The following is a 19626-nucleotide window of genomic DNA, read 5'->3' as shown; positions in this document are numbered from 1 at the left end:
TGAGACTTCACGGATTCCAGGTGTTTCCTTATCTGGACGATTGGCTCCTCTACACCCCCACCGAGCGTCTACTGACCAGGGCTCCTCGCTGCACTCTGTCTCTGGAGGAGTCTCTGGGTATTACTATCAATTGGGAAAAATTAAACCTTCAGCCCTCGCAACAACTGGAATTCATAGGGGCTATGTTCAACACTCAGCTCGGCCTAATATCTCTTCCTCATCACAGGCTCTTAAGTCTGAGAACACAAGTGCAAGTGATACTTGACCGCAGGAAATTGTCTGCAAGGGAAGTTCTGCAGGCTCTGGGTTCCATGGTGGCAGCCATTCCCATTGTTCCGTTGGCCAGACTACATATGTGCCTGTTACAGTGGCTTCTTCACACTCAATGGATACACAGTCATCATCCCTTGAACGCACTAATCCTCATCACCGATCTCTGCAAACAGGATTTCCACTGGTGGATGAGAGTGGACGAAAGTCTTTGGTGTCACCCCTTTCAACCTCTTCAGCCCAACGCCACGGTGACACCCCCACCGAGCGTCTACTGACCAGGGCTCCTCGCTGCACTCTGTCTCTGGAGGAGTCTCTGGGTATTACTATCAATTGGGAAAAATTAAACCTTCAGCCCTCGCAACAACTGGAATTCATAGGGGCTATGTTCAACACTCAGCTCGGCCTAATATCTCTTCCTCATCACAGGCTCTTAAGTCTGAGAACACAAGTGCAAGTGATACTTGACCGCAGGAAATTGTCTGCAAGGGAAGTTCTGCAGGCTCTGGGTTCCATGGTGGCAGCCATTCCCATTGTTCCGTTGGCCAGACTACATATGTGCCTGTTACAGTGGCTTCTTCAAACTCAATGGATACACAATCATCATCCCTTGAACGCACTAATCCTCATCACTGATCTCTGCAAACAGGATCTCCACTGGTGGATGAGAGTGGACGAAAGTCTTTGGTGTCACCCCTTTCAACCTCTTCAGCCCAACGCCACGGTGATTACGGACGCTTCCCTGATAGGGTGGCGGAGCCACTTTCAGGGAAAATCTGTTCAAGGCACGTGGTCTCCTCTAGAAGTCAACTTACATATCAACGTTCTAGAGCTCAGAGCTGTGTTACTGTTGTTACAAGCTCTCCATCCTCTTCTTCCTCTCGGACCGATTGCTATCCAGTCCGACAACATGTCTGTGGTCTGGTACACCAACAAGCAGGGAGGGACCAGATCTTACCCCCTTTGCCGTGAAGCTAAGTGAATTTGGAAGTAGCTTCCAACCGTTTCCTGATTGCTACACACATCCCGGGGAGTTCCGTCGTGATTGCCGACAGGCTGAGCAGATGCATCCTGCTTCTTCACGAGTGGTCTCTCAACCCGAGAGTGGCGGAGGAAATTTTTAGCCGCTGGAGCCGGCCTTGCTGCGATCTGTTTGCCTCCCCCTGCAATACAAAGTGCAGCAGCTACTTTGCCCTCTTTCCTCTGCAAGGGGAGTCCCCGAGATATGCTCTGACTCACGATTAGCCCGCGGGTCTCCTGTATGCTTATCCTCCCATCCCCTTGATACCCTTGGTCTTAAGGAAAGCTACTCAGTTGAGAAGCAGAATGATTCTCATTGCTCCGTTCTGGCCTCGACAGGTTTGGTTCCCCTTTCTTCAGCCACACCTGCTCTGACCTCCTTGGATCCTGGACTTGCATCAGGATCTCATTTCTCACCCCCAAGGGTTGTCTCCAAATCTGACCACGCTCAAACTGACAGCTTGGTAGCTCCACTTCCGTTAGTAGCCAGGCTTGAATCAATCTGTTCTCCGGTACGAAATATTATTTTGGCCTCCCATAAACCTTCTACCAGAAAACTTTATAAAGACAAGTGGAAACACTTTTCCTTGTGGGCACAAGAGCTGTCTCTGGATCCTCTCTCTCTTCCAGTAGCTACAGCTCTTCAATACCTGACTGATCTTTTCCTTAACGGGGCTTCTGCATCCATGATTCGGGTGCATCTGGCTGCCATCTCCAGTTTCCATGATGGTTCAGACGGAATTCCTATTATATCTTCTCATCTGTGTAAGACGTTCTTGAAGGGGATTTTTCATTCTAGACCTCTCATTAGGCCACCTGTGGAATCATGGAATCTGTCTAGGGTGCTTCAAACTTTGGCTGTACCTCCCTTCGAGCCGCCTGCAACCTGTGATGTGAAATTTCTGTCCTGGAAAACATTGTTTCTGTTGGTGGTTACTTCAGCCAGATGTGTATCAGAGCTGCAAGCATTATGCATTGAGTCCTTACTTGATTTTCCATAAGGACAGAATATCACTTCGCACCAATCCCACTTTCTTACCCAAGGTGGTTTCAGAATTCTCTATTAATCAGTCCATTGAGTTGCCTGTGTTTTTCCCTAATTATACCAACAAAGGGGAATACTGTCTCCATTCCTTGGATGTCCATAGACAGTTACGTTTATATTTGAACAGGACAAAGTCATTTTGTAAGTCAGATCAGCTTTTTATTGCCTTTGCGGGCTTTAGAATGGGATCGGCAGTTTCTAAGGTTACCTTGTCTAAATGGCTTAGGGATTGCATCTCCTTTGTTTATTCTCTGGAGGAGGAATCAGCTCCTGGCCGCATTAAACCTCATTCCACTAGAGCTGTGATCGCTTCTGTCGCCTTTCATGCTAGGGCTTCCATGGATGATATTTGTGCAGCCGCAAGCATTACAAATTGGATCTGATCTCCAGGGGAAGAGCTGCCTTTGGCTCTATGGTACTCCGGAATGTTCTTCCATGAGGGCCACCCAGATTCTGTAGTAGCTAGGGACTCGGTCCCTTCAGTGAGGAATGGAAGAAGATTAACAGCTTCAGTTAAAGAAGTTATGTCTTACCATAACGCTCCATCTGAGTTGTTGATCGTCCATTCCTCACACCCTCCCACCTTCCCCCGCCAAAGGCTCCTGGCAGATGATCTGGTCATTTTGGTGTGTTAGGGTGTTTGCGCAGAGATGGCCTCTGCCTTTATTTCTGTTTCTAATATATGTTTCTACTATATGTTCTGCAAACTCGATCTGAGGTATGGGATGAAGGGCATTGTGGGTAGTAGCGTGGCTCGAGAGTTTGGTGTACGCTAGCTTGGTATTTGGCTGACTCTGTTCCGAGGGTTCGGAACCATACCCATCAGTGATGAATGGAAGAAGATCAACAACTCAGATGGAACGTTATGTGGTAAGGCATAACTTCTTTTTTTGCTTTCTTAAGGTCCTAGTGTAAAGCAAACAAGCCTACTATTAATATGTCTTTTGTTGGGACAACTCTGCATAACTGTATTTTAAGTCTTTAGTGACTTAACCTTGAACTGTCAGAAACTGCCAGAAAAGTAAGCTGTTTAATTTTATCTTTAAAAATTATATTTTGTACAGAGTGTTCAGCAAGACTACACAACCCTGCTTTCTTTCCTGATTCGAACTTTTCCTGAACACGTAGAGTTTCAAGACCTTGTTCAGCTTACTGATTATAATGATCCAGAAGTGGATTTCTTTGAAAATATGAAGCATATTCAGGTAAAAGATCATAAGCATGTTTATACTGGAGTAATGGAGCTTTTTTGAGGTGTGTGTATAAAATCTTATGATCCTAAATTACAGCTTATAAGAATGTTAGTATTTTAATTTTATGTATTTTCAGTTTTAAAGTGTGTATGGCGTATTCAGTCAAAGTCAAATTAAACTTTTTTGACATACAGATCTGCACATAGTGCAGCTAAATGAAATCACATTGCTTTGTTCCCAGTGAAAGAAACATATATATATATATATATATATATATATATATATATATATATATACAGTTACGATTTAGTAATACTAGAACAGACACTTACAGATGTTACATGTATAAAAATGTGCCATTTAGAGTACTACACAAGTAGATATTGGACAAACTTGAGTTTTTACATTAACAGCACCTGTGAAGCAAACATATTGCCTAGAGTATTGCACAATCAGGTTTCAGGAGGGATGAAGATTTGGATATTACACTAAAGCTTGCTACTAGTAGTAGTGATCTTAGACTAAATGGACATGAGAGCATGTCATTTACTAGATTAGTCTAGAGAATATTCCGTTAATTGGTTGAAAGAGCAGATTGGCTTCTGGCATGCCTGTTGTTAGAGTTCAGCAATCTGGTGGATAAGAGGAAAAAGCTTATATTGAGGAAAGGTGGGAGAACATACTACAAGCAGGGGTGAGTATGGTCGTTTATTATCTTTCTAGCTCTTCCAATAAATTGAGACTCGTATAAGTCATCCAAGAATGCCAATGATTTTTTCTGCTGCTATTACTACTCTCCAGAGAGCCTTGCAATCTGAGGCATTACAGTTCCCATACCGTTTAATGATGCTGTTTGTCAGTACGCTCTCAATGGTTCCTCTGTAGAAGGCTTGGAGGAAAGGACTGTGACAGGTTTGATTTCCTCAGTTTCCATAGGAAGTGCAAATATTGCTGTGCTCTTTTGACAGCATGATTGGTGTGCACCAACCAAGACAGGTCCTCTAATATATGTATACCCAGGAACTTAGTGCTTTCAAGTCTTTCTACTCCCTTGATTTCCAGAGGTTGATGTGCTCCCTGAGACCCCCTAAAGTCCACATTCATTTCCTTGGTCTTGCTGACATTCGGTCCCAGATTGTTGCTTTCACACCAACCTACCAGATGTTCCACTTCACTCCTATATGCTGTTTCCATGCCGTTCCTGACAAGACCTATGACTATGGTGTCTTCTCTGAACTTGATAATTCTGTTGGATTCCTATCTGGGTACACAGTCATGTGTAAGCAAGGTGAATAGTAGAGAACTCTGGACACAGTCCTGTTGTACACCCGTGTTCAGAGTAAGGCTTTTAGAGGTATTCTGTATCACACATACCTATTGGGGTCTGTCTGTGAGGTCGTCTAGTATCCAGTTGCACAAGGGGGTATTGATGCCCAGTTGGATTACTTTCATCACTAGGTTCTGGGGATGACAGTATTAAAGGTGAAACTGAAGTCCATGAATAACATCCTGACATAACCGTCTTTATTTTCCAAGTGAGTCTGTTTCCTGAAGTACTAAAGAGATGGCATCTGCTGTGCAGCAGTTTGACCTGTAGGCAAACTGCAGTGTGTCTAGCATCGCAGGTATGCTTGTTGAGATGTGATCTTTGATCAGCTGCTCGAAGCACTTCATTACTGTCAGTGTTAGAGCAACTGGGCAATAATCATTCAGACTTGCTAGTTGTGGTTTCTTGGGTAAGGGAATGGTAGTCATGTTGTTAAAGCATCTCTGTACGATGGGTAATTGCAGTGATGTAGTGAAAATGTCTGAGAGTACTGATGCTAGCTGTTCGGCACAGGCCATGAGAACCCTGCCCATAATGTTATCTGGAACAGCTGCTTTCCTTGGGATAACTCGTCTCAAAGTTTTCAGTGCATCAGCAGTGCTGAGGCATAGCACTTCCTAATCCTGACAGTTTCAGGGCAGCTTCAGAGAATTTTCTTGTTTCCACCTGTCACTGTTCTTCTCCAGCTTCCAATGTATTAATTTTCTTACGCCTTTTCCCAGTACTTACTTACTTTGTTCTTCAGTGCATTACCCTGCTGTGGGGGTTGGGCGTGTGGCTGGGTAGCAAGTAGTTGATTCATCTTACTGTTTCTGGCACATGGCTTTTGTAATTCTTCTTTAACATTCCAGGAAAGCCAGTATGATGTGTGTTAGTTTGCATAGTCACAACTGTACTTCACACTTGGGTTTTAACTGGCTCTGCTTTTGACCTAAGTGGTACCTGTTGTCTTCTGGTCTTTACTAGGAGATACCCAAGCAGCTGAGTTTTCCTCGTATACGAAGACACGTCATGTACTCACATGTACAAATTGGTTCAGCAGTACCCATGTTTATGGGACATGATAAAATTAAGTACTTAGAAGTGTGAGTTAAAAAGGATTCTCTTATGGCAGCTAAGGATATGTGGGAAGAGACTAAACAAAAGATAATAAAAAAAAAAAATTAGAAATTGGAAGCTCTATTTTATGGCTGTGGATAGTAAGATACAATCCTAAACACAAGTCAGTTATATTTTTGATCAACCAGAGGAGAATTTGTGGATAGCAATTAATAGAGTTCAAGGATTTTGTCTTGGAGGGGAAGAGGGCAAGAGTCAGGTGGGATAAACTGATCCTTCCAATAGTACAAGATGGTTTGGGTTACTTGATTTGAAAGGGTATTTCAGAGGTACACAGTTAAGGCTTCTATACATAGCACAATCAGAAAGCTATAATTCCAAGTAGAATGCGATGATTAAATGGGGGGGGGGGGGGGTGAAGCTCAGTAAATAAGCAGATACTGGGCTTTTGGCTGCAGATCCTTAAGGAGAATAACAATACAAAATATAGTCATAAAGTAGCAGAAAGTATTCTAAGAAGTAATCGTTATCGGAATTTGTGGGTGGTGGTGCATGGCTGTTCTTAGTTGGTGGAGCGATTTGTCTGGTTAATTCCGATAATGAATGAGACTCCGCCATGCTAACTAGTTATAAGGCCCCGTGCAGTCGTCTCCAACTTCTTAGAGGGACAAGTGGATTTCAGCCACACGAGATTGAGCAGTAACAGGTCTGTGATACCCTTAGATCCTGTGACATTAAACTTTGGTGGAATTGTTGACCTTGTGTGCTTCCTTTCAGCCTGTTCTTGGGTTTGTTTTGGTGTTTATTGTGTTTGGAATCCCCTTTTTCTTACTTTTTGTTTACTACCGAGAATGGGAAGAAGCCAATAATGCATTTGGACTGCACAGGAGATGCTGCCTTCCCTATCAAGGATTGATGTCTGAATATAGGCAGAGAGAAAAAAATAGGGGGATCCTAAGTGAAAGACCAGCACTTGTAAAGTTTTTAGTAGAATCTGGAACAAAAACTGCTGCTAAAAAGGAATAATTAGTAGGGCAAATAAAATATTGCATGAAAACTGTAGGAATCATTGGAGGAGGTTAAAAAGGATTGGGAAGAGTGATGGGTAAGCAGTTCACAAATGAAGGATTTATATATATATATGCCTCCCAATATGCAACATTGAAAGATTTAGGATTTTTGCTTGTACGTGTTTGCATGAATATTCTTATACCACAAGCAGACTCCAACAAATTTTTCCTTAGTTAGATGACAAATGTTGGTATGATGGGGGGAATAAAGAGGTGATTGGGAACCTATTTTTGGGAGTGTAATGAGTTCGTAGAATTTAAAAATTCCCTGAAGACGTGTTTTGTCAGAAGTACTGGGTGACCTAATTGGTGTAACTAAAATGTTTTTTTGAGCTGTGGTACAGAAAGAATCAGAATTACCCAGACATAGTTAGGCCTTGCTGACTTTAATTCTGGTGGCTGCTAAAAAACACAGTGTCTAGAAAATGGAAGTCAGAGTCTAAACCAGCTGCACTAGAAGCAGTGAATATAGTAACAGAAGTAAAAGAACTGAAAATGGGATTTTTAGAAAAGGGTAGGAGCAAATTACACAGAAAAAATGGGAATTGTAGGAATAATACATGCAGATTAATGTTTTACAGGCAGAATGAGGATTAACTGAAGGCAGAAATTGAATGAGCTATGTAATGTTTGACTGACAATGACCGTCTAGAATGATATATATGAATATGATGTATGTTTGCAACTGAAAATATGTCAGTTGGTTTGTTTTCAGTTGTATAAATGCATGATTGCCTATGTCATAAGTGATAAATCAATAAAGTTGTTTTTTGTTTAAAAAAAAATTAATAAGACATGTTGACTGGCTGTCTTTACCCTCCTGGAGGTAGAACACTTATGAGCTTAAGTTGCTGGAATCTGTATTCCTGGACCAACCTAGAACTCTTAATCATTTGTAATAATTACAAGGATTTCAGTTCATATTTTCCATTATTGCTGCATTATTTTTTTTCATTTTACATTGATATGTCTAATGTAATGTAGGTGGACGGAGTGCTACAAGATATGTTTCATCCATGATGAGGGTGGACTGTTTGGTACAACAGAATGTAATTACAACAGCAGTACTGAGAAAGTGGAAATATTTTTATACGTTAATATTATACTGAATGTTGTGTTTTGCAAGGAAGCTAAACAGACATTCACTATATAAAGCTAGTCTTCTGTATATATATGAATTCCATAAATTACACTGTAAGGAGAATAAGACACTTGTATAAGATTTGATGAAATAATGTAGGAGTCTTATGGTAACTGGCATATAAAAAGAGATGATTTCCCTATATTTGGTCAAATTGCATAGGAAAGAGTTACTATTTGGAACAAAAGCATAATTAAAAAACAAAAAATTACAAGATGCAAGCCCCCTGCACCTATCGTGTGGAGAGCTCCCCCCCCCCCACACACACACCTTTAACTTATATATACCAGTTCAGTGACCACTGTATTGGAGAAAGGGTAAAACAAGCAGCACTAATGCATCACCAGCTCATACAGTTCAGCTAAGTGCAGTAAAACATATAGCAGCATTGAAAAATTGGTTAACTTGGTTACACATATCTCAGTGGAATGTAGATGTACCAAAAAAGACTGCCTGATGCATTTTCATAAACTGTGTTTAGCAAAGTGTGAAGATGTTGGTTATGCTCAGTATGTGGTATATTATTCTGAAATCTCTCATAAGAAGGAAGCATTCTTGTCCATTTAGATGTCTGCTGCATTAAAACATCCTGCCATGGTCTTTCAGGTAGTGGAAAGGGCGTCTCTCTTAGCCTGCCTTACTGTAGGGCTTTGATATTCTCTTGCACTTTTTTTTTTTGCAAGTAATGGTACTAAAATTAGATGTTCTCTTCTCAAGGATACCTTCATCATGTGTGGCATTGATCTGGATGTGAGCTTTTTCTTGTGGGGGGGAGGGGTACATCATCTGTGAAGGAGTCATGCATGTTTCAACATTACAGTTGACTTACTGCATGTTGGAACAGGACCTCTTTGGTTCATTACATCTTGCCTAGAATCATTGGAACAGTTATTTTTCAGTTTGTGCAGCCATCATTAAGGATGGACTTTTTCCATGTAATTTAAGCGGTATTACTTACAGCCATCCCCAGACATCCTACTTTTGATTTATGTAATCTTGGAAACTAGTGTCTTGTCTGAGATGGGTACAACAGTCTCAGAGTTGGTATGTATAAGTAGCAGGGGTGTGGGGGTGTAAAGCACCCCACATCAAGGGTACAGGGGAAATCCTCCTACAAAAACACTTCAGAAGGTGCTACAGTGAGTTTTGGAAAAGCTTCTTTTGGCAGCAGTCATTGTTCAGACTTTGATATCTAGTTCCTCATATTTGTTAGGGATCCATCTTAAATGTAGATGTTTACTAATAAAGTTATTTAAGAAGTTTTCTGCATACAGTTACTTTCATTTCTTAAATTTCTTGATCTCTTATACACTTTCAGTCTTGTATTAGATTGATGTGTAGTACGGAATGTGTGCTTAATGTTAACGATCAAAGTTTGCATTCTTTCTTGGGCCTTCTAGATTTCTCAACAGTTTTTGATAGCATAGGGCAGCAATTCTTAAGTTCCAGTGCAGAGTACTGCTAGTGTCTGACAAGAATTGTCTTTTGGTGTTCAGAGATATCAGCACTGTCAGTTCATCTACTTGTTGGTTTGAGCTCAGTCCATTTAATAATTGGCTTAAATTAAATCCTTTGAAAATTGAGGCTGTGCTGGTATGCTCTACTACCTAAACATTAAATGCTGCATATCTTTCTCTGATGCATTTATTTTTGTGGAATAAACATTCTGCAGTTTGTCAATGTGAGGAATTACCTTGGAGTTATTCCTGACAGCATTCTATCACAAAAGGATCAGTTGATGGCTGTTATCTTCATCCTAAAATATACCCTTTCAAAAATATCTAATTCAGGGTTTGGACCTGACTACATTTGTGTATGCATTCATTCTTTGTGGCTTTGCCTGCTGTATTACTCTTTGCCTGGGGCCTTTTGATAGTGACCGTGCCTGCCTGTGGTGAGTGTAAAATTGTGTGGTCAGAATGTTGATGGTACTTCCCAGTTTAATCTCTGTCATGCTGTAATGCTAGTAAGTGAGCCAACTTAGCTCCAGCCAGGAACCTCATTCCAAATGGCTGCCGGTGATGGCAAGGTTTGATTTTCAGACCTTAACATTCCAAGGTCTGTATGACCATGGTTCTGCCTGTATTAAGTAAGTATTGGTGCACCTTGCTTTGGCATGTCCACCAAGTTCATTAGATGAGGGAGAGGCTCTTAGTGGATCATGGAAAATTCTTGGTAACATTAAGTAGGTACCCATTTGGCACCAGTTCTGTTCAGCCTACACTCTTCCTTTATCCATGCTTGTGAAACTGTGGCCTCCTTCAGATATCCTTTAAATACCATCCTTTTTTGAAGATTGTGCTAGAATCCACGAAGATGCTTTTAATATTTATGTGGTATTTTTATGTCATTTTGATAACTTTTAAGTGGATTTTGTGTCTGTTATTTCAGCTGCTGATTTGTTTTTATGTAAAGTGCTTAGTCCGCAAGTGTTGCAATTAATAAGGGCTTGAAACTTCAGGATGTAAAAAGTAGACACTTTCAAAGTGTTCTGTGATCATCAAATTATGAGTCGTATTCTCATAGGAGTTTACTTTGCCTGGAGAAGAAGCACATAAAGTCTTTCCTCAAGTGTCAGAACTCCAGTCACAGGAGGCATATAGAATGCTTGAAACCTGTGTTAGTGCACATACTGTGGCTACAGTAGATGACAGTCAGTACAGGAGTCATTGGGCAGCTTGCACACGATCCCATGTATGTTCCTTAGAGGTAGCTTTTGTAGCAATAGTAAGCTAGGCTATGGCCAAAGTGCCTATCACCTACAGAGTCTTCATGGCTTTTGAACTCTTGCTGATAGGGAGCTCCCCTTCTATCAAGGCTTTTGAACTCTTGCTGATAGGGAGCTCCCCTTCTATCAAGGCTTTATGCTGTTGCTTCTGTTTAGCAGATGGTAATGAGAGAGAGATAATGAACACCCTGCCATTTGCTTTTGAAAGTGAGAGACTGGTGTCATTTCCTGCTTATCCACTCAAACAATGATCAGCTGTCTCATTTAAAGAGAGCTGTCATAACCCTTGGCAATGGCACTGAGGCTGAGCTTAGACCTACGGACTGCATTCCATATCACCCCCCCTCCCCCCAGAAGTTATAAGACTCATTAGTAATGGTTGAGCTGGCCATTGCAGACCATCCTGTGTCTTTTGTTCCCATGTAACCATTCCATGTTGGAGGTTTGTTCAGAAGTGGGTGGGAGATGACATAGAAAGTACATGTAAATGATAACATAGGACTGTGTGTCTCTTTCCCCCCGGTTCCACTTTTGTTGTGGACTTCGTCATGTGAGGGGACTTGCACCTGCCCCTGAGTGTCTGGCTGTTTTTGTGGCACAAGTTTACCTTCAAGGTGTGCTACTGCCAAAACGTTTTCTCTCTCCACATCAGACTCTTCCTGGGCAGGACATTTATGAAGAGGCGCTAGTGCCCACCTCTGAAGTGGAGTTGAATAGTGTGTTGTCTAATGCTGATCACGTCTCATTGGATACCTCTTCATGTGAAGAAACCATTCCAACTCACCAGGGTCCCCTATGGACTGTCATGCTTCCTTCTTCCTTTTCCCTGTAAAAGATGGAACAAGTATTTTGCAAAAAAAGGGACACTATAGAGTGGCTCCTTGTGGATCTTGAAAGCATCTGGACATGGTTACAACTGCTTATAAGAAAGCAGACATTCATTGTAAGCCTGTGACTCTTAAGTATTTTTTCTCAGCACCTGCATTGGTCATCTTCCTACCAGATAAAGAATCAGAAGGTTTGGACAGATGGGTAAGTGTATGTCTGGTTGTTTGACTTTGGGTCTTGCAATGCTTAACTGGGAAATCTGTCCATATTAATACTCCTTTGTGGATCAGGCTTTGGAGAAGAACTTTCTCACCTCCCTGATTATGGAATCAATGTCTGTCATAAAACCTTGTATGTGGCTTTCTTTTTGTCATGTCCTTGGATTCTAGCAAAGGAGCAATCTTGGCTCAACCAGGAGCCTAAACCTGAAATGCAGCTTCCTTAGTGTAGTGTCCCAGGATCCTAGCAAGGGAGAAAACCTGGCTGCAACCAGGAACCTCATGCCAGATGTCAGGAACAACAGAGGAATCAGCAGATTGGGGGGAGGGAGCACACACATCTGCTACACTTTCTTAAAGAGCCTTAAACTGCCAGTCCCACATGCCTTCTTAAAAGCATTCTGTGCTGGTGAAGATGAAGGATTCAAGGCAAGGATATGAAGCAAGAGATAATGGAACTATGTATCCTCTCTTTTCAGGTCTTAAAGCACTTAAAGTGCTGTGGACTTACCATGCAAAGCAGCAAATACAGGGTATGTTATAATGAGGCATGCCTAGCTGATGACCCAGCCTCTGCCCAAGAATGTAAATTTAAATAGCTTAAATGCCCCACTGAATAAGGATCTCCTTTTTTGGATCCTACTCTCAGGGACTTTATCGAAAAATAGAAAGAATGGATTGCTATTGGAACATCGCATTTTCAATTGTTCCAATCACTAAAGGTCGACCTTTAATGATCGAACAATCAAATTCGAAGTCTTCAAAATCAACATAAAAAAAAAGAAAAAGTAAAGGATGTAAGCAGGGGGGCAAGCCCCCCTGCGCCCCCCACACCCCCTGCTACTTAAATATACCACCTCCGAGATCGCACTACAGTGTAGGAAAGGGAATTCTTCCCTTTCCGCACTGTAGTTCATTAGAGTGCCCCCCTGTTTTAACCCGTCAGGGTACATTTTCTTTGTTTTATTTATTTATTTATTTCGAAGTTACGGAACTTCGATCATATGGTGTCGACCATATGGTATTCAGAGTTCCGTAATTTCGATTTTGTAATGGGTAACCAGAAAGAATACCCAGTCTTTTAAGACAATTTTTTCATGTCCTAGTTCCTAGATAAAAAAGGAAGTTTCCAGCAAAAACCTGACCCTCTCACCCTAAACAGGACAGTGCTAGACCTGCAAAGCAAAAAGAGGAAAATGTTGGAACAAATGGTAAGCTAACCCCCAGAGACAAGCCGGGATGTCCCCCAGGTTCAAGATACACAAAGGGATCAGCTTTAAGTCAGGCTGTCCCCTCTCATTTCTTCCCCAAGTCCATCCTGGACCATTCTCCTCTCCTAACCAACTCTGTCCTTGGACAGGAAAACTGGAGGATTCTCCTTCTTTATAAAATAAATTGTGAAGAAATTATGCAAGACCAGTGAGTGTTAAATGTATTGCATTGAGGTTACAAACTGCACTTTCATGACATTCCAAAATTCATAGGCATAGCACCAGTCCCCAAGGATTAGCTGATCCTCAAACCTGCTACTGGAATGGGCAAGGTTCTATTCAAACTTTTCTTGGTCCCAAGGAAAGAGGTCTCATGGAGACCCATCCTAGCCCTTTTTAACTGAAGAATTCCAAAATACTTGCCCACCAAAGCCTGTCTGAAGTGCTTCCTTCCAGTGAATTTATAGTAACACTAGATCTGAAGGATGCCTACCTACATATCGCCATTGCCAGGAAGCACAGAAATATCTTCAGGATTACAGGAGGAGATCATTTGCAATTCTCTTCCTTTTTCTCTGATTTGTCTACTGCACCCAGAGTATTTACAAAATGTCTAGCTCCAGTGATTGTGCATTGTAAGGCAAAGGATGTCCAAATTTACCTCTGCCTGGTCAACTGCCTTATCCTGGCAGACTCCTATCAAGACATACTCAAGGCTTTGGACTTCAACCTGACCTGCTAGAAGAGTCACAGATTCCCAATAAAAGTATTGCCTGAACCCTCAAAAAGCTAGTTTTCTTGGGGGGCAGTCTAGGCACTATTCTGAGCAGAGCCTTCTTTCAGCAGGACAGGCTGGCTGACTTAATGCTTTTTTTCAGGGAGCTCCTCAAGTTGCTAGACTTCATGGCCTCTTGTTTTATAAAAGGTACTCCAGGCTCAATTTCTAACATAAATCTCTTTAAATGCAAACTTAAAACTTTTCTCCCAAATATCAACACCTGTCACTGCAATGATCTCACTTAAATCCCACCTTACTACCTCTCACACTTCCATCACCTATTGCAAATCTTATCTCATCGGCATCTCTTTCTCTCTTTGGTGATAAAAAAAATCTTAACTTTGTACTGCATGTTATGCACATTATTGTAATGTTTATGTAAACTTCATTCTCAGGCCATTTGTACATTTCTAATGTTCTCATGTAAAGCACATTATTGTATTATTTGCATACAACTTAATTGTCAGTGTTTTTTCTTTATGTAACTTTGTAATAACTGTATGGAGCTTTTCTTCTCGAGTCTCCTCTGAAAATGGGTCACTGGCTCAGTTGGACTAAACTGGTTAACAAATGACTGACAAATAAATAAATAAATTACATGAGAAGAACCTCCATTTGTACCTAAGAAACCATTTATGTCAGCATACCTATTCATTAGAGATCAAAAAGGAGATTTCATGGTGGCTTCAGTGTTGTTCTCAGACTCAGGAGATGTCTTTCAGGGCACGTCTAGCAGCAGTGATTCTAGCAACTGAGTCTTCAAATCTGTCTTGGGAGGGGTCCATGTGAAAGTCCTTCGTGTTCAAGATATTCAGGAGGGCAAAATGAGAAAAAAAATTATAAACAAAAAAGAAATAATGGCAGTCACCCTTGCTCTGAACCCTTTCACCCCTATCCGTATGCAGTGGTGGCTTAATTTGAAGACGGACAATATTAACAAGCAGAAATGCATTCGTAAGTGTTATGCATGCAGGTTGGCAATGCAAGCCTGAAAACAGGCTTGAAGGGTAGATATGACTGACTGCAGCCTACAGAGAGGATGAGCAAATCCCAAACGACCCCAGCAAACTAATGCTAAATAGCGATTTCATTCTGAGTTTAATCTGAAAGAGAACTGTTAGCCTCTCAGCTAATAAGCACTTAACGTTCTGTGGCAGGTCAGTTCCTCAAAAAGCAGGGAAAATGGATACTTTCTCTCCAAATTGCACAGGTTTGTTTCTTTATGCTTTTGCCTGATGTTGGGTAATTCGTTCATAGCTCACTGCTCAAAATAAATTAGGTAAAACCAAAAGTAATTGTAATAGTGTACTTTTTGGTAAAACCGTGCTGGTTCCCTCTTCTGAATAACTTGACAAGATGAAAATGTGAAGCATTGCTTCTGTGTGCAGCCCTCTTGACAGAAAAGATGGGATCTGTGCTACAGTAAAATGTGACCACTTTAAAGCTGGCAGCTTGGATGATAGCCCGATTCCAGGCAGACGCAAATATTCTGAGAGCATGCAAAACATTTTGAAGGAGTCTAGCATCCAGCTGAAAAAAACAGTAGATAATAGAAATGATCCTTTTGCCACCAGTCTTGGAACCTTGATCCGAAGAAAGCTAAAGTGGTCTAGCTTGCACCTTTATAAATCTGCATACCTCTGTTTCTTCCTGTCTCCATGTGGATGCTGTTCCAGTGCTTCAGAGCCTCAGTTAAACAGTCTTTCGAGGGAGTCTTTCATCTTGGGCTGCCAATGTGGGATCCAAGATGTGCTTTTGGAAAGCTAACTGTGACTCCCTTGTAAACCAGCTGATTCAAACTCCATGCAGTGCTTAACTTGGAAGACACTGTTTTTGGTGACTATTTCCTCTGCCAGAAGGTTGTCTGAGCGCCAAGCCATGGTTGCAAAGAGCTTTTTCTTAGTCTTTCTTCAGGACAGAATATCTCCAAGTACTAAACCCTCTTTCATGCTTAAAGCTGTATCTTAAATAACCTTGAATCATGCCATTTACCTGTCAGTATTTTCTAAAACTAGAGAATTCAGGCGAAAGTACCCTGCATTCCCTTGATGTGCACAGACAGCCGAGATTTTGCTCGCACAAAATCAGGGAATTCAGAAAGTATTATCAACTATTTGTCTCTTATTCAAAAGGGAAAGAGGGTAGACATCTTTCAAAGTGGTTGGCTCACTGCATTTCATTTTGTTAATCAAACTGTGGCAAGTCTATTCCAGACCAGATCAGGGTCCACTCCACTACTGTCACTGCAGCCTTCCTGGGAGTGGTGTTACTGCACAGGCTGGTCTTGAAGCAGATCCTTGATTATCTGCACACACCTGCTCCAAACATTACAACCTAGGGAGCGGCCTGTCAAGCCAGGGCAGGGATTACTTCTGCCATCCTGCAAGGCCTTGTTTCCGTGTAACCCTAATCCACCTGTTTAATTCATTGTACTTTGGGAGTCTTTCCAAGTGAGATTTTGCTGATAAAATTCTGTACTAGAGAGAAACATTTGGCAGGAAGCAATGGAAAGTAGCTGGAGAAAACTGAACTAGTGAGAGCAAATTAGCCAGGGTTTAAACCAAGAGAATGGGAACAGGCAGAAGAACTGTTTAAATTAACCAAGACTGCAGTATCAGGGAAATAGTAGCAGAACATACAGAGGGAGAGAGAAATTAATTGCTACACCTGATGGAATATTTGATGGACCCAAGAATGGTTATGTCTATAAAAAGGGGGGATAGTTATTGGGTGGTATAAAGTTATACATGGTAATTATAAAAGTTAGTCAGAGGAACTCTGACAGAATTGGTATATAAGGTTGGGCTGTAAGGAGTCAGTGGGGAAAATCTGCATGCCTTCTAAGTATTTGGCTGAATCAAGATGGTTTAGGATATTTGCACAGAAATGCTTGCATAAATGCTTTTATACCCTGAGTAGGTTGCAGAGGTACAAAGCAACTATTGGAAGTGTGGGGGACATTTGAGCAGAAACTGGGAGCATATTGTGATGGGAGTATGCAGAGTTGATGGAGTCTAGGGGCACGTACAATACCCCAGGGCAGATGCTGGGAAAACAAATGGAAGCTACCAAAGAGATAATGCTGCTAAGGAGGACTAAGGGAGCTAGAATATCAGATCTTAAGAATACCTTATTAACTTTAATCTTATTAGCTAATAAAAGTGATAACCGTAAAATGACAATTCAGGGTTAGACTAACCTTGGAAGATGTACTAGGAATTAAAGAAGATAGAGCAGTTGTGAGTGGGACTTTGCAGACAAGAGAAATGAACAAGATGCATACATACCCTTAAATGGAATGTGTGGAACCATTACCTTCACATAGGAGACCAGAGTGATGGCGAAAGAAGGCAGGTTGGAGGGAACTGAAGCTGGCACAAAAATAAGAATAGTGCATGTCATGTACTTTTGTTTATTAGTTGGAAAAAAAGCAGTACCTTGAAATGTTGAAAAGTTTATAAAAAAAGTAAACTGAATATGTAAATTCCAGTGGCTACAATATAAAATGATATTTTGGATACATGTTTGTGTGTTCAGTAACATACTTAATATATCTTAGATTTGTTTGTCTACTCTCACTATTGCTGTTCTGTACAGTAACAGAATGGATTCTTAAAAAGACTTGATGGACTTTCCTGGTGTCTGTATTGGTATGCACTTCTACCTCAGCAATATGTCGATTGTGCTTTTGATATGCTGTTACTCTGCTACAAAATCACAGATGCTTAACTAATGTCAGTCTTTGCAAGAAAGTGCTGAATGATTTGGAATAAAAAAAAATATCCCATCCTGAATAAAAATATTGACAAGTGATGTGTAGAGGCTTCATCTGGTGTTAAATAATGAGCCAGTAGTAGTACAAACCAAAACTTTTCTGATCTTGTATACACTCAAACAGCTAAGATGATGAATCTGATACATCAGATTACGTAAGGACAACCACTACAGCTTTTCACAACTTAAAAATGCTGACGGAATTTCAATTCAAACAGCACCATATAAACAAAAAATAGAATATGCCAATCTGAAGTAAAATCATATTTGTTTTATGCAGCAGAAACAAACTTGGATTGTATTGATTACAAGCAAACAAAAAACTCTTCAAATCAATTATAAACATCAGTCTTAAAAGATCACCAAAGAAATGACATAGTATGCAGTCAGCCCGCTATAGAGAAGTAGTAGAAAAAAAGAGTAGGTTGCTTTGCATGTGTAATGCGTATGAACAGTGATGATTCCCTGCATTAAGGTGCCTTACATGGACAGAGCCTGAAAACTGGAATGTTCTGAAAAAAAGTACCAAAGAAAACACAGATTGATTGGGTTGAGAAACACTTTTGTCCCCTAATCCTCACAGCAGCTTGATGCAGTGGCTACAGAGAGAAAGAGGAGCCATTGCAGAGCCGCTTCTCATAATGCTATGTTGTTGATGGCTACAGTGAAGAGGACTGTGCTTTTTTAATGGTTATAATGTGAAGTACGTTTATTTATTCGATCATTCATGGTATGTATCAATCCATCGTTTGTTGGCTGGTTGAGGTGATATTCATACTGACTAGGGGAAGTTTGTTAGCAAAGGGTAAATGCCTGTGCTCTTTTTGAAAAGTGCCATGGGATATTTTGCATCCACCTGGGCTACCACCAACTTGGATAGATGCAGTCTCAGTTTAATGTGCCATCCAAAGGACAGCACTGTCATGGGTACAGCACTTCCCTTCCACGCTGTACTGCACTGCACTGCATAGTAATGTAAAAGCATCCAAATGTCTGGGGTGGGAACAGAACCCACAAACTTCTGATCTCCCAGCATCAAAGATAAGTGTTCTACCTGTTTAGCATTGCCTTTGATAAAGTAGTGCAGAGTACTTATGCCTGTCTGAAGGTACAAACATCAGGTGTTGATTTATCTGCCTTGGAACCCTCCCCATTCCTTGTTAACCAGTACAGCAGTTCCTGAAAGGGGTCCTATACCTGATTCCCCTTCCCAAGATAGGAACCTACTACACCATGGGACCTCAGCATGGTCTTTTTTAAACATCTTTGTTAATTGTCTTGTTTTAATTTATAATGTGTTTATCTACATTAATAGAAAAGAAGACAATTTGCAGTTAAGTTTCCTTTGCTGTCATCATACAGTGTACATGTTTTTTAACAATTTTATTTCACTCCAACATTACATACATTGCTCATTTCCTGCCTTCCCTTAACCTCACCCTTCCTCCTGAACATTGTTCTGCATGTATTGCTCCCACAAGTTCTATTTATTTCTATGATATTTGCTACTTCCATTTTTTAAAGATCCTACTTCTGGTTCCCTATCTCCTTTTCAATATCCATAACTTCCCTTATGTTTTGTGTACATTTTGATGGTCATTTTCTTGTAATTGCCATTTTTGGCAGCCAGTACCATTAAACTTAGTAAGGCCTTCTTATATCTAGGCAGTTAAGATTTATATTCCAACCCAAAAGGAATAATTTATTTGATGATGAACATTTGTTCCCATCATTTCTGTCAAAGTGCTCTGTAGACAGTGTTTAAAAACAGTTTGCAAACTCATTACATTCACAAAAATAGGCTCCTATTTACCCTTTTCACTCTCTCTCTCTTTCCTCCCCTCCCCCTCACACCACCAGTATATGCTATCTACCTGAGGAAGTGTTCTCTGGAGTCCACTTGGGGTGGGTATAAAAATGCCAGTGCAGACTTCCATGTAACAAAATTAAACCTTCTGGACTTT

At 40.9% G+C, this 19626-nt stretch overlaps 1 protein-coding gene across 1 annotated transcript in view; it reads left to right on the top strand.

Annotated features, from left to right (window-relative positions):
* UTP20 (UTP20 small subunit processome component) overlaps positions 1–19626 on the top strand; it is a gene marked incomplete in the record, with an annotated part of 2478305 nt that overhangs the window by 1827422 nt on the left and 631257 nt on the right. The window contains 1 exon segment of the mRNA XM_044087776.1: positions 3400–3540. Within this exon segment, the coding sequence (XP_043943711.1) occupies positions 3400–3540 (141 nt within the window).

This window comes from Protopterus annectens, chromosome 11.part0 (assembly GCF_019279795.1).
Source record: "Protopterus annectens isolate FY-2018-M chromosome 11.part0, PAN1.0, whole genome shotgun sequence".
NCBI lineage: Eukaryota > Metazoa > Chordata > Ceratodontiformes > Protopteridae > Protopterus > Protopterus annectens.
Note: the sequence above shows the minus strand (reverse complement) of the source record. Positions and strands in the feature narration are given on the sequence as shown.